Source organism: Pelodiscus sinensis, chromosome 22 (assembly GCF_052426305.1).
Source record: "Pelodiscus sinensis isolate ZL-2025 chromosome 22, ASM5242630v1, whole genome shotgun sequence".
Taxonomy (NCBI): domain Eukaryota; kingdom Metazoa; phylum Chordata; order Testudines; family Trionychidae; genus Pelodiscus; species Pelodiscus sinensis.
The window spans coordinates 7,376,357-7,389,939 of NC_143073.1; the positions used below are offsets into that span (position 1 = coordinate 7,376,357).

The following is a 13,583-nucleotide window of genomic DNA, read 5'->3' on the forward strand; positions in this document are numbered from 1 at the left end:
ATGGCTTTGCGGTTGGACGTGCCATGCATTCAGCCTGCCCGTGTGGGCGCCTTGTAACCAAGGCTGTCTGCCCCATGGGGTTTTTAGCCAGCGACCTAGCTGCCCTGATGCTGATTCTGGAGCACATGTGCTTTTCACGGTAAACAACGCTGGTGCAAACGGTGTTGCACTGGTGTGAACTGCACTGGCGTTTGCCATCCGTGTAACATCACTGCTGGAGTTCAAGCCAGAATAGGCAAGGTCCAGGATCTTGGTTATGTCAGGATAGGTGGGTTGAGCTATTGTTTCTCCCTCGATAAGTGATTCCTCCCCCCCCCACACACATACACACACTTATTGCTTAATAGCCATGTTGGTAGCAAATACACTGCTTCGTAGGGACGCGTTGATATTTGCCAAGAGATTAAGATTTAATCAGGTGTTTCAATTAGTGTGAAATTCTGAGCTCTGATCTTTTAAATACGGCTGCTGCTGAGCAGAGCGCGTGCCGCCTTTCCTGGCACTCCCGTGGTATATATCCTCCGACCTGGTACGCCTCTCGTAATTATTAACGCAGTTGCCTTTTGTTTCCCTCCTAGCCTCTGAGAATAAAGTTGTCTGAGCCGTTACTAGCTGAAATAGGTAAGTAGGTGTGTGCATGCGTCTGGCCACGCCGACGCTCTTAGGGGTAGTAACTGAAGCAGGGTAGTGTCCACAGCAGCACCAGGTTTCGGGCATCAGGGACCCCTGGCCGTGGCTGGTGCCCCTCCTGGCTTTGCTTTGAATCAGAGGTTCCCTTTTGTCAGAGTGCAGCACTCTTCACATCCTCTGGTCTCCCCTGGAGAGGGAGGGCTTGCATAGGAGAGACGTTTCTCCCCCCTTCGTTAGGGAGGAAACGTCGCTGTGAGGCCAATTTGGAGCCAGGACTCCTGGGTTCTTTTCCTGGCTCACCTGGGGAAGTCGCTTTTCTTGCGTGACCCTCCGTTTCAGCGTCTGTGAAGCAGGCCGCTGCTGTGAGTTGCGGCCGTGTCTACCCGGCTCCAGCTGAGATTGGGGTTTCATCGGGCAAGACCAAAGGGAGAGACAGTCCCTGCCCTAAAGAGCTTAAAATTGAGCTAGACAGTGGGCGGGAGGGGAAACTGAGGCAGCGGTTTGACTGGGGTGAGCCAGCCAGGCCGGTGGCCGAGCTGGCAAGAGAACCCAGCTCTCCCAGTTCCCTTCCCCGGGGGCCACCCTGCCTTGCAGGCGAGCCTGGATTTGCCCCCAAACTCCAGCATTCAGTGTAGCTGCTCTTGTGCTCATCGAGTTGCTTTTCGCATTGTCCTGCTGGAAAGCCGGAGGCTGCTAATCAAGGGGCTCTGCCGGAACAGGTGCCACTCCCTGGCCGCAGGAATCGGGGGGGAGAGTCCCAGTGTGCATGAGGCTTTCACTTCGAGCCTTGTTGCGGCAGTGTGGTGCCCCCACCATTGTGCCGGTGTCAGTGCAGCTGGGGTTTGCACTCCTAAAAAACAGCTGCCTGGCTGGCTGGCAGGGCAGGATCCTCGGCTGGGACGTGCCGTGTCAGTGCCCAGCACTGCTGGTGTCCCAAGCCGGCCGTGCACCCCCCCAGCTGAGTGTGGTGGGTAACGTGCGCACCTCCCTCTTGTCTCCCGCCCGCGGTTCCAGAGTCTCGCCTGCGGAACGGGGAGGACGCCCGAAGCGCCTTCTCCGAGGCTCAGGACGCAGCCATGCCCGAGATCCAGGAGCAGATCCAGGACTACAGGTTACGCCCTCGCACACCCTCTCCTGCCTGGCCTCTGCTCTGTGGCCAGGCCCGTGCGTCTCGGCTGCCCCCGTCTCGCTGCTGTGCCACGCAGGCTGGTGGGGCTGACTTGTGTCCTGCTGCCTGGATAGATTGTGCACAGTTCTCTGTGCAGCGGCAGCCCAAAAGCCATCAGCGGGGTGGGATCCCTTTCCAAAGGGACAGTGCATAAGACCGAGAATAGCTTACTGCCGCTGTGTAAATCCACAGCACGCCCACATCTGGAAGACTGCGCGCAGCTGTGGTCACCTCATCTCGAAAAAGATACCTTGTCACTGGAAAAAGTTCAGTAAAGGGCAACAAAAATGAGTCAGGGTTTGGAACGGCTGCCATGTGAGGAGAGATTAATAAGACGGATTTTTCTGCTTAGGGACGACTAAGGGGGGGGATAGGATAGAGGTCTATAAAATCATGACGAATGTGGGGAAAGTGTTTAGTAAAGAAGAGTTATTTACTCCTCAGAACACAAGAACTAGGGGGTCACCCAATGAAATTAATAGGCAGTAGGGTTTAAAACAAACAAAAAGAGGTATTTCTTCATACAATGTGTAGTTAACCTGTGGAACTCCTCGCCAGAGGATGTTGTGAAGGCCAGGAATTTAACACGGTTCAAATAGAGCTAGATACATTCATGGAAGATAGGTCCATCAATGACTGTTATCCAGGATGGGCAGGGATGGTGTCCGTAGCCTCTGTTTGTCAGGGCTAAGAATGGGCATCAGGGGAGGGATCACTTGATGATTCCCTGCTCTGTTCATTCCCTCTGGGGCATCTGGCATTGGCCACTGTCGGGAGACAGGACATGGGGCTAGATGGATCTTTGCTCCGACCGATTCTGGCCGTCCTGATGTTCTGATGCCTGTCTGTCCATAGGACGAAGCGCACTATGGGGCTGGGAAGCCTGTATGGGGAAAACGACCTGCTGGATCTGGACGGGGATCCCCAGAAGGAGCGGCAGGTGGCCGAGAAGCAGCTCGCGCACCTGGGCGACATACTGTGAGTGCCAGGCAGCGGGGGCCAGTCCTCGTCCAGCACATGAGCCAGCCCGAGCCTGGGGCTTGGCCCGACGACTCCAGCCAAAATCGGGAGCGGCCCAGTCAGTGGGGCGCGCCGGGTGGGACCGGGAGCTACGCCTGGCTGGTTTATCCTGGGGCCGATCCCCAAGCTCCCCAGCGCCGTGGTTTTACCGTTGAAGGCCAGGGAGGGTGGGGCAAGCGGAAGGACCTAGCTGTGGGCGTGAGGACAGGAGGTAGGAGCAGGCTAGGCGAGGGTCTGGGGGGGCTGTCCTCTCTTAGCAGTGCTGGCTGGAGCAGTATTGACTGCGTGGGGTTAACGGGGCTGGGTCGGCAGGCGTAAACTGCCGTATCCCCATCCCCGTCAAAGGAGATCTGCCCATCGGATCTGGCCCCTGCAGCTGCTTTGCGTCCTGGCCTCGAAGGCCTGGGCCTTAGGCCTTCTCCCGTTCTCGGATCAGGCCGAGTACATGGCGGTGCACGGTGCTGGCCTGGCTTCTCACGCCCCTTCCCTCTTTCCCACTCCAGGTCGAAATACGAAGAGGACAGGAGGTGAGTGCCTGCCTGCTGCCCAGCTGTCGTGCGTTCCCGGGTGTGAGGGTGCCCTGGAGAGGCGGGAGGGGGTGTTCTGGAGAGCTTAGGAAGGGAGAAGACACTCAACCCTAGAACGGGTTCCCCACCCCACACCGAAGCCTCCTGCGTGTCACCCTCCCACCAGCCCCACTCTGTGGAGACATGACCCTACGCCGGCCAGGAGAGTTTGTTGCTTGGCATCTCTCTCTGCCCTTGGTGGGCACCTGCTCGCTGGCAAAGACATTCCAAGTTTCCAGAAGTCCCCGGGCCCAGATCCTACAGTGCCGGATGCAGGGTGGATCTGGGGGAGCTTTGCAGATGTTCATGAAACCCTCTTGGGTTGGGGAAGGGGGAAAGTAGGGCAATACCTCTATCCCCCGTGTTAGTGTTGGGGAAACTGAGGCACGGTGAGGGTGCGCTGCGGTGACTAGGAGACGGGAAGGCCGTTCGCTGCCCGCCGGATCTCTCACCCAGAGCTACGGCAGGAGACGCTGGCGCGGGGCCCCGGCTTTCTCCAACTGCTTATGGCGCATTGAGAACCCTCCACAGTCCAGCTGATCTGCGCCTGCTTGTTTTGTGGCAAAGAGCCTTTTTCCTCTGCTGGTGAATCTTGGCGGAGACTCGGGAGCTGAACAGCAAAATGCCGAGTGTCATGGGAGACCATTGCGGCACCCTTTAGGCTGCCACTGGTGCAGGCTGTGACTCTGGGCAAGTGACTGCACCGCCCCGTGCCTCAGTTTCCCCAGTGATAAAATGAGGATGGTGCAGGCCGGGACTGTTGGGAGGCTCCATGTTTGGAAAGCACCTGAAACCGCTCAGGGCCTGTCCCTGCAACTTCGACTGCCCCCGGCTCGTCCTGCCGACTGCAGCGGCTTCTCTGAATGCGGATTGCCCCGGCGAGCCAGGGTTGCACTTAGATCTGTCCACCAAGCACCGGGCTCCCATTCAGCACTGCGGGCGCTCGCCTGGCACTCAGCTAGTGCTGGACAAAGGGAGTCCCAGGGCTTCCCGTACCTCCCTGGGGCGCTGGATGTGGCTACTCCCAGCTTTGAGCCTCTCGCTGGCTCTTTTCCAGCCTCTCGCCCCTGCGGTAGCCAAGCGAGGCCAGAATCCCCCGGCACGCCGGTGTCAGTGTTGCATCCTAGAAGGATGCCTCCGCGATGATCCGCAGCGTGTCTGGGTTTTCCTGTCTTCCAGCTCCCCCATGGCCTTTGCCCTCAGCACGTACATGAGCCACACGGGAATCCGGATGCGGGAGGCCCGGCCGACCAGCACCAGTGAAAAGTCCCAGGCCTTTCCGGACAAGGACAAATGGCTGCCCTTCTTCCCCAAGGCCAAGAAGGTGGGTGCGGCGTCGGCCATGTTGCTTTGTCTGACTGGATTCTTCCTTGCCCATCGACTCCTCCTGCAGTTCTCTTCTCCCCGGCCTCTCCGAGCCCCAGCTGCCCTGGCGGGAACGGGCGTGAGCACCTAATTCCCCTCCCTGGCCAGAGGCCTCCTGTTCGTTGAGCTCAGAGCTACCCTCCCGCCACAGCCTATGGGTGAGAGGCCTTGTCGCTCGCACTTGGGCCTGAAACGTGGCCTCTTTTGCGTTGGCGCCCATGAACATGACTGCACCAGAGCTGCAGGGTGGGGGAGAAACAGGCCCCTGGTGTCTTCCGGCCTCCTCTTCCCTGCCTTCTGCCGCCTCTGCTGCTACCCAGAATAGCCTCCCAGGATTTCTTCCCCTCCGTTGCTTTCCCCTGTCTCTCTCCCTCCCGCCGTTTGCTCCCCGAGCCTGGTTTTCCCCCCTGGAGGGGCGGTGTGGGCCCCAGGCCCTGTGTTGCGCGGATGCCAAACATCGCGCCCGCTAACGCGCCTCAGGCAGGCTAAATGTGCAGGGCAGCCGTGACTCCCTCCGAGCGGAGGGTGAAGGCAAGACGGAGCGATGCATCGCTGGCCAGCGTAGGCACGCAGGGATGCGCGCTTATTGGGATCAGCACAGTTCGGTGTCACTTGTGTTCAACCGGGATCAACCAGGTATACCGGCCTTGCGGGAAAAGGGGGTTTTGCGCAAAAAGAAAAGGTCCACGCGGCTTGTTTTTGCGCAAAAACGGATCCGCAGAAAATATGCAAATGAGATCGTGACTCATGCAAATGAGTCCCTCATTTACATATATTTTTCGCCCAGAAAACTCGTAGTGTAGACGTAGCCATAATAGAGATTCTCCTTTAGCTCCAGTGATAGAGCTTTCAGCTCAGGGGGCTGAGAGTTCTGTCCAGACTGCTCCTGGGAAGTTTGGGGTCGTTGCAGGGTGCAGCATCCTGGTAAACACGTAGCGGAAAGGGACCCCACCCTTGAGTGTAATCTACCCCCGTTGCACAGAGGTGGCGGAAACTGCAGCACAAAGGGGCTTGTTCAGGGTCCCGTGGCACGTCCGTGGGGGATTAGAACCCCGTCACCCCACCCTGACCACTACCCCCAGGCCCATCCGGCCTCCGTTTCCTTTCTTGCAAATCAAACGCAGCAGCTACGGCTGCTTTAGCTCGCATTGCCCTGGAGGTGAAGCTGCCTCCTGGCAAAGACGCTCCTTTCGACACTCGCCTTGTGTGTCTCAGCAGAGCAGCAGCGCGAAGAAGGACAAAGACGCGATGGAGGACAAGAAGCGCAATCCCATCCTGAAGTACATCGGGAAGCCCAAAAGCTCCTCCCAGAGTAGTGAGTATCGCCTTGTGCCGGGGGCACCGTGGGTGGTGAGCGCCACAGGAGATGCCCGATGGGAAGCTGTGCTCTTTGGGACTCCTGGGTGACGGGCCAGAGCCGGTCCCCAGTCCCAGTGGCAGCCAGTTTATAGAGAACCGACCTTTGGGGAAGTCCTTGTTCATGCCGGGATGTTAGCCGGGGGTGTAGCTCCCTGAGTGCCAGCATCTGGCCTAGATGTGACATGCGCCTGCACAACTCACGCTGCGGAGCAACGAGGCTGCCCATTGCTTGTGTCAATCTCCTTTCTACTTGGGGTTTGCATCCGTGACTAAAATCTCCAGGTAGGAGATGCCTGAGGAGTCTCTCCTGCCAAGACTCTCTGTGAACGCGCTCTCCTTTTTACCCTTGGGCCTGATGGAAGCTTAAAAGGTCAGGGCAGCCCATCTGTCGATGTGGTGACACTAGCATCCAAGTACTTTTACAGGCATGGCTTATTTTACTTGGAGAGCCAGCACAAGCCCAGATCCTACGGTGCTGGATGCCGGGTGGACCTTGGGGGTGCCTTGCAAACATTCATGAAACCCTCCTGGGTTGGGGCAGGGGAACGTAGGGCAATGCCACTCTTCCCCCGTTTTATCGTTGGGGAAACTGAGGCACAGCTCTTGCCAGTACACTTGAACCTCTTTAATCCGGCACTTGAACCTCTTTAATCCGGAAACCAGGATATGCCGGATTAAAGATGTTGCTGGGCCAGGGAGAATGCTTCAGGAGATGGGTGTGATGAAGATGGGGTGCTTCGTTGGTATCCCGCTCCCGGGGGCACATGTGGCTCCGTGCCCCCTGCCGCTTCCAGGCACCGCCCCCCGCCCGTGGGAGGGGTGGGGAAAAGCCTCAGGGGAAGTGGCTTTGCGCTGCCGTTCCCCTCCATACCATGGGTGTTCTTGGATTAGGGACACCCAGAGTCTGGAGATTCAAGTGTAGGCTCTGTGTACACTGGGAAGGTTTGGCAACAGAAGTGCTGTCGACATGTAAAAGTCACCAAAAGTGAAAACCGGTCAAACCAGTTGTCGACGTTTCATGCTAGCATCCTGCTGACAGACAGAGCAAAGCATTGTGGGGAAGCATCCCACAGTGCAGTGTGGTGGGAAGGCAGAACTGATCCCTGCACTTCTTGGGATCCCTCGTAGCTCGGTGAACTCTCCGTGCTGAGGAATAGCAAAGCAGCACAGCCATCTCTCTAGCCCTCCTGCCACAGTGTTCCTAGCAGAGCAGAACAAGAGCATTCCAATGATTTGTTCCTTGTTCCTTAAATGGAGCAGCTGACTCAGCTGTCAGGCACTTCCTGGAGTTTTGAAAGGGGAGGGGCACATGCCTGCAGGGCAGCAGAGATCACAAAACACTGAGCACAGAACATCAGGACGGGCATTGTGGGATACTGGCCGGTTCTGTTAACAAAACAAACGGCAGAGTCCTCACTGGCTCTTTGTTGATAGTAAAGGGAGGGGAAAGACAAAAGTCTTTTGCAGGGCTGGAACTTTTTTGACACCAAAAGTCACATTGTAGTGTAAAACTCTCACTTTTTTGTCGCCAAGGCCGTGGAAGCTGTGTCGGCACTAGGAGAACGTGTCTGTGTAGCTGTAGCAGCAAAGCTTCGAAGCAAGGACGAGGCCGAAGTGTTTAGCTCCCATGGAGTTATTTAATACTGCAGGGTGTGGAGTTTTTCAACAATAGCTATTCCTGAGTTAGATGTAATTAAATAGCTCCTTAAAGAGACAGCCCCCAACTCTCTCTGATTACAGCGCACGCACACACATGCACACACGCGCGCACACACACACACACACACACACACACGGGCTATGCTGCAGTTCCCACTCAGCAAAGCAGACACTACACAAATTGCACACTCACTCATACACAGCTTGCTGAAAATTCCTTGCTTGAAAGCACTAAGCATCCGCAGATGTTTTTTTCTAAAGGGAGCAACTCCCGTTGTGGGCTTCCAAGGGGAGAAGTCACCTAGTCCTGAGTGCATTTGAAAATCCCACCTTACGTGGTTCAGTTTTGACCAGCAGTTAAATTGTGCGGGGGGGGGGGGGGGGGAGGAGAGAGCACAGAACGCCAGTGGGATTTGTGGTGGGGCACGGCTGCTCCTGCAAAAAAAGAGGCCCCTCTGAGAGCTTCTTAAAAAGTCTTCCCAATGTTGCACATGGAATTCTACGTGTGCGTTTTACAAGCAGTGTGCACACACTGTGTCTACACAGTCGGAGCCTCCTGGCACGGGTGGGAGGGAGCGGTGTGTGTTTCAAACACGGCACACAGCTGCGGCGCAGTCCATACGCTAAGTTCCCCCCGGGGAGCGCAGGAGGCGTGTTTGCATGTCTCTTCATTGCCTTCACCTTCCATTTCCTCCTTTAATTTCTCATGGTGTGGCTCGCGCCCTCTTCCGACCCCCTTCCTGGTTGCACTGCAGGGTTGATTTGACATCTCATTGTTTTTTCCTTTCAGCATTTCATGTCCCTTTGTCCCCCGTGGAAGGTAAAAGGCCTTTTCTTTTCTTTTGCGTTCAGCTTGGTTTGTTGGTTTTTGTAAAGCGGGGCTCGCCCCAATGGTATTCCACCTCATTGCATTGCAACATCGCTGGCACCTAGTTGGGGCGGTGTTGCTTAGCGGGTGGGGACTTGCAATTCCAGCTATGAAACTGGCACGGTGAGGCACCTAGGGCGAGTCACTTTCCCTGGAAGTGCCTCAGTTTCCCCATCCGGAAGACGGGGTGTAAACATACTGACCTGCTTTCTAAAGTTGTTGGAGCTGTCCTGAGGGAGAGGGCAGGTGAGGGGGTGGTTGGTAGGCTGGCCTGGGCAGTGACAACATAACCAGAATATTTGTCTCCCGAGCTTGCACCATATGGAGGGTGTGTGTGTGTGAGGGGTCTTTCCCTTGACTGCCCTGGGAGCTGGTTTCTTCATATGTCAGAGTCCTGCCGTACAGCCCGACGCCTTTGTTTCCTTTGCTGCTGGGGAGTTGGTTTCCCTGTGCCTTCTAACCTATTCCACGTTCTGCCCTCTTCTCCTTTCTCCGCTTGTCCGTTCAGGAACTTAATGGACAGCAGTAGCTTTTTAATAATCTGGCGGGCGTGTCTCCCTTGTCGGCCTGTCCCGTCAGAGCCCGTGCTGCTTCCAGTGCCCCGGACTAACACTAGGGGGTGCTATGCTGCAGGGAGTGGGGTAGCTGATCCAGTAGGGGGCACAGGCCCCGGGGCCAGCGGCACGTGACACAGAAGCCTTTTGTGCGGGACATTTGTGTCACACAACGCCGGGGCCGAATTCCAGTGGGGCCCGGGAGCTCTTAAAATCTCCCTGCCGTTTCACGTCGATAGGCTGCTCTCCTTCGCTTCCTGGGAAAAACGGCGAGAGACACTCAGGCTGAAATTCTCCCTGGGTGAGAGCCCTGGGTGAGAACAGGCTGCTGCGTAGGGGTCAGTTTCACCTTAGGGCCGCCAGTCCCAGTCCTCCGCAGCCCATTTAAGCCAGTTTTCAGCTGCCCTTGCAGTGGGTGTACCTCTGCTTCAAGGCCCCTTTTCACGGCCATGCAAAGGGGCCAGGCGCAGGGAGGAATCAGGCTTATGCTTGTATAGCAGGACAGGGCCTTTCGGAGCGGAAGGCAGCTGCCTAGAGCAGTGTTTCTTAAACTTGTTAAGACCGAGGAACAACAAACAATATTTTTTTTATGAGGAACACCAAGGATTTTTTGTTGAGCAAAAAAAAAAGGGGGGGGGGGGGTCAGGGGAAAGTTATTAACCAAAAAAAAAAAAAAAAAAGGTTGCCTGCCCCTTTAAGGGTGGCCATTTTGAACGCTGTTCTTTTCCGTGGCACACCTCCAACTGCCTTGCGGCACACCGGTGTCCCATGGAACACAGTTTAAGAAACACTGGTCTAGAGGGTACCCGATGCCCTAGGGCATGAGCACTGTCTGACTCCCACCCGCATCCCTAGAGGGAGGCAGCAAATTGGCACAGGAAAGAAGTTCTCTCTCTCTCTGTTGGCTGCCAAGGCTGCTCGTGTTTGCAGGTCGTAGGGCCTGAGTCAGGCGAATCTGTGAAGCCGGGAGGGAGAGGGGCAGAGTGTGCAATGGGTAACGTCAGGAGTGATGGGGAGAGAAGTGGGTGCCTGTGGCACTCGAGGCTGAAGGAGGAACCCATCCCACGGTCCCCTCCGCCCTGATGCTTGTCGCGCCCACCTCCCACTCGACCGTACTCTGTTCTCCTTTGCAAGCCGCCGGCAGTGTGAGGATCCTCTGGCCCGTGAGAGAGGCCCCGATGCGAGAGGCTGGGGGGATGCGCTTTATGTCAGAGGGGAACAAGCTGAAGCTAAACTGAAATAAGAGCGTCCACACAGGGGTTTGCACCGGGCGCTCAAAACCGGTGCAGGATTCCTGTCGAGATGAGGCCTCAGCCGGTCACTTTTCCCCTGCTGTGCGATGTACTCCACAGCCTGGCCGCTGCGCAGGCTGGTTCTCTAGGGGTCCCCAGACAAACCTCAGGAGGAGGATGCATTTTTGGCCCCTCCCCCCAAAATGAGGGGGTGTCAGACGCCCCATAAGCGGTCACTGGTGTGGCGCCAGGCCTGGGTGTGTTGCAGGTTTGCAGCCACAACCCGCTGATTTCGGATCCCGCTGCCGGCGCCTCCTGCAGGCTGCTTTTCATACACAGTCTGCACAGAGGCATGGGGGGGGCAGAGGCTTCCGGTAGGGTGTTGCCCTGCCTCCCAAAACCCCAGACCGGCCTCCCCCCATCACAGCGATCTCCAAACCCTGGCAGAGCTGCCAGAGCCGGGGGGGTAGACGTGCTGGGCCCGGACTCAGCACAGCGGGGAGGCAGTGAGCCCCAGGAGGGCCGCGGGCTGAGGGTCTCCGTACCTGTGCCTCATGTCTGTCCCTCTGTCCTCCTGCCCCCGTCCCGCCAGTCAAACCCGGCAACGTGAGGAACATCATCCAGCACTTTGAAAACAACCAGCATTGCGAGTCCCAGGAGCCTGGCAGCCAGCGCCTCTCCACCGGCAGCTTCCCCGAAGAGCTGCTGGACTCGGACAGGTAGGGCTGCCAGGGGCTGGGGCCTGGCTCCCTGCTGGGCCCGGGGCGGTCGCGGAACGTGGCGGGGTTCTCGCTCGCTTCCGCCCACGGGCACGTGGCCTCGGCTCTCCCCAACCCCGCTCCCCCCGGGCAGTTCCAGGTGCGAGGTGAAGCTGGGCCGCTCGGAGAGCCTGAAAGGGCGGGAGGAGATGAAGAAATCACGCAAGGCGGAGAACGTGCCGCGCTCCCGCAGCGACGTGGACATGGACGCCGCCGCAGAGGCCACGCGGCTCCACCAGTCGGCGTCGTCTTCGGCTTCCAGCCTGTCCACGAGGTCAGAGCCAAATCCCTGATTCCCCCAGGCAGGGAGACGGGGCCTCTTGTCTGTGTGGGCCAGGCTTTTCCAGAGGCAGGTCAGCACCCGATTTCCGTGGGATTGGACAGCGGAGCTCCCAACGGAGAGGGAAGCTGCTCGGGTTTAACACAACAGCAAGGCGTTTTGTTGGAGCCTGAAAGGGGGTGGATGAGCGGGTGTGCCAGCCGGGCTGGCATCATGGCTTTCTACGGCGAGGGGGAGCCCCAAAATGGCCAGAGAAGATTTAGGAGCCAAAATCCCATTTTCAAAAGAGGTTGAACCCCCCCAGCAGTGTCCGCTGAGACCCCCGCCCCCCCCCCGCCGCAAACCCTTCTGCAAGTGTTCCCTGCTTGATAGAGGCCAGGCTGCACCCCCGTGATGTACACGTAAAGGCCCTGATCCTAGAGAAGTTTGCTCCCAAGACTGACTTTCTGGCAGAGCCTGGGGGCTCGTGCTGTGCCCCCCCGCCCAGCTTGGAAATCCCAGCCTGCCGCTGTCGGCAGTCCCGAGGCCTGGTGCCCGGTGGCAGCTGCCGTGTAATAAATGCCGAGCCTGGAGCGGCGATGCAGCAGGGCGGGAGGGCAAAGGATCCCATGGCTTGGGGACTGAGCGCCGTTTCTGATTGCCTCCCCAGGTCGCTGGAAAACCCCACTCCGCCCTACACGCCCAAGATGGGCCGCAGGTCAGTGACCCCGAGCGCCACATGCTCACAGGCAGAGCTGGGGGGAGGGGAGGCGGCCTTGCTGCCTGGAAGAGGGAATCGCCTGAACAGTGCCCCGGTGGTCCCACGTGTCGAAATTCCAAAGGGAACAGGCCGAGGGGGCTGGAGGAGAGTCCGTGGGCCCCCCCCCTTCACCCAGTGGCTGGTGCACACAAGGGATTAATGCAGTGAGGGGCAACTGAGGCGAGTGAGTGGCCCCTGCTTCATCTCGGGGGGCCGTAACCAAGATGGCCTCCCGGGACAGGGCGGTTTTGCTCACTGCGCTGGCCTACGTGGAATTTGTGGGAGGTGCCAATGGAACCACAGCCGTGCTGTGATTGGCCGCAGAGGGAGCGCCCGCCTCTCCCCGTCAGCGCTGGCTGCAATCCGCCTGCACCTCACCTCACGGGCCGTGGCTTTACGGGCGTGTCACCTGGACGGGAACCCGGGCAACCGTCAACAGAACATCTCGTGGGCCACACCCAGGAACCCGATGGGTCACGTGTGGCTCGCAGGTTGCCCACCACTGGGATAAGGAACCTGCTCTCTGCCAGCTGGGGTGCCTAGCTCTTCAGCTTGCTCAGAACGGGCTGGATAGCCGTCCTCAGAGAATAGTTATCCGTGGTTCACGGTCAAGATGGAAGGGCCACACTGGGTCAGACCAGAGGTCCACCTAGCCCCGTATCCTATCTGCTGACAGTGGCCAAGAGAGAGTGAACAGAAATGGGTAATCATGAAGTGATTCCCTCTCCTGTCACCCATTTTCAGCCCCTGACAGAGGCCACTGACACCTTTCCTACCCATTTTGGCTAATAAGTATTGATGGACCTAACCTCCATGAATTTAACAGGGTTCAAGAAAGAACTACCGTATTTTCCGGCGTATAGGGCGACTGGGCGTATAAGACGACCCCCTAATTTTTTAATTAAAAGATTGGGTTTCATCTTATACCCCAGCGCCCCTCCGCCTCCTTTGCTCCCGGTGTCCCTGGTCTGCTGGAGACGGTCCCCAGCAGACCAGAGGCACCGGGAGCAAAGCCGCAGCAGCTTTGCAAAGCCTCGGGGGAAGCCCGCGGCGGGGCATCCCGGGCGCGCCTGGGATGTATACCCGGCGTACAAGACGACCCCCGATTTTTGAGGGATGTTTTTTCACATCTAAAGTCGTCTTGTACGCCGGAATATACGGTAGATAAAGTCCTGCTCTTCGTAACCTAACAAGGGGGTTCTGCAGGGGTCGTTTTGGTACAGGTTCTGTTCAATATCTTCATCAACTCTTTAGATATTGGCATAGAGAGGATGCTTATAAAGTTTGCAGATGTTACCAAGCTGGGAGGGGTTGCAAGTGCTTTGGAGGAGAGGGTCATCATTCAGAATGATCGGGACAAACTAGAGAAATAGTCTGAGGGAAAT

The 13,583-nt window shown here is 57.6% G+C and overlaps 1 protein-coding gene across 7 annotated transcripts in view; it reads left to right on the forward strand.

The window, feature by feature from the left end:
- The window catches only part of ARHGEF11 (Rho guanine nucleotide exchange factor 11), a 106,696-nt gene that overhangs the window by 79,096 nt on the left and 14,017 nt on the right, over positions 1-13,583 (forward strand). For 3 of the 7 annotated variants that reach the window (XM_075907975.2, XM_075907970.2, XM_075907976.2), the window contains exons 15-24: positions 579-621; positions 1,645-1,741; positions 2,654-2,776; positions 3,322-3,345; positions 4,564-4,708; positions 5,965-6,064; positions 8,558-8,587; positions 11,014-11,140; positions 11,274-11,453; positions 12,109-12,156. In XM_075907975.2, the coding sequence (XP_075764090.2) occupies positions 579-621; positions 1,645-1,741; positions 2,654-2,776; positions 3,322-3,345; positions 4,564-4,708; positions 5,965-6,064; positions 8,558-8,587; positions 11,014-11,140; positions 11,274-11,453; positions 12,109-12,156 (917 nt within the window). The remainder of the gene's footprint in view (positions 1-578; positions 622-1,644; positions 1,742-2,653; positions 2,777-3,321; positions 3,346-4,563; positions 4,709-5,964; positions 6,065-8,557; positions 8,588-11,013; positions 11,141-11,273; positions 11,454-12,108; positions 12,157-13,583) is intronic. The other 4 variants (XM_075907972.2, XM_075907971.2, XM_075907973.2 and 1 more) reach the window with 4 other exon arrangements.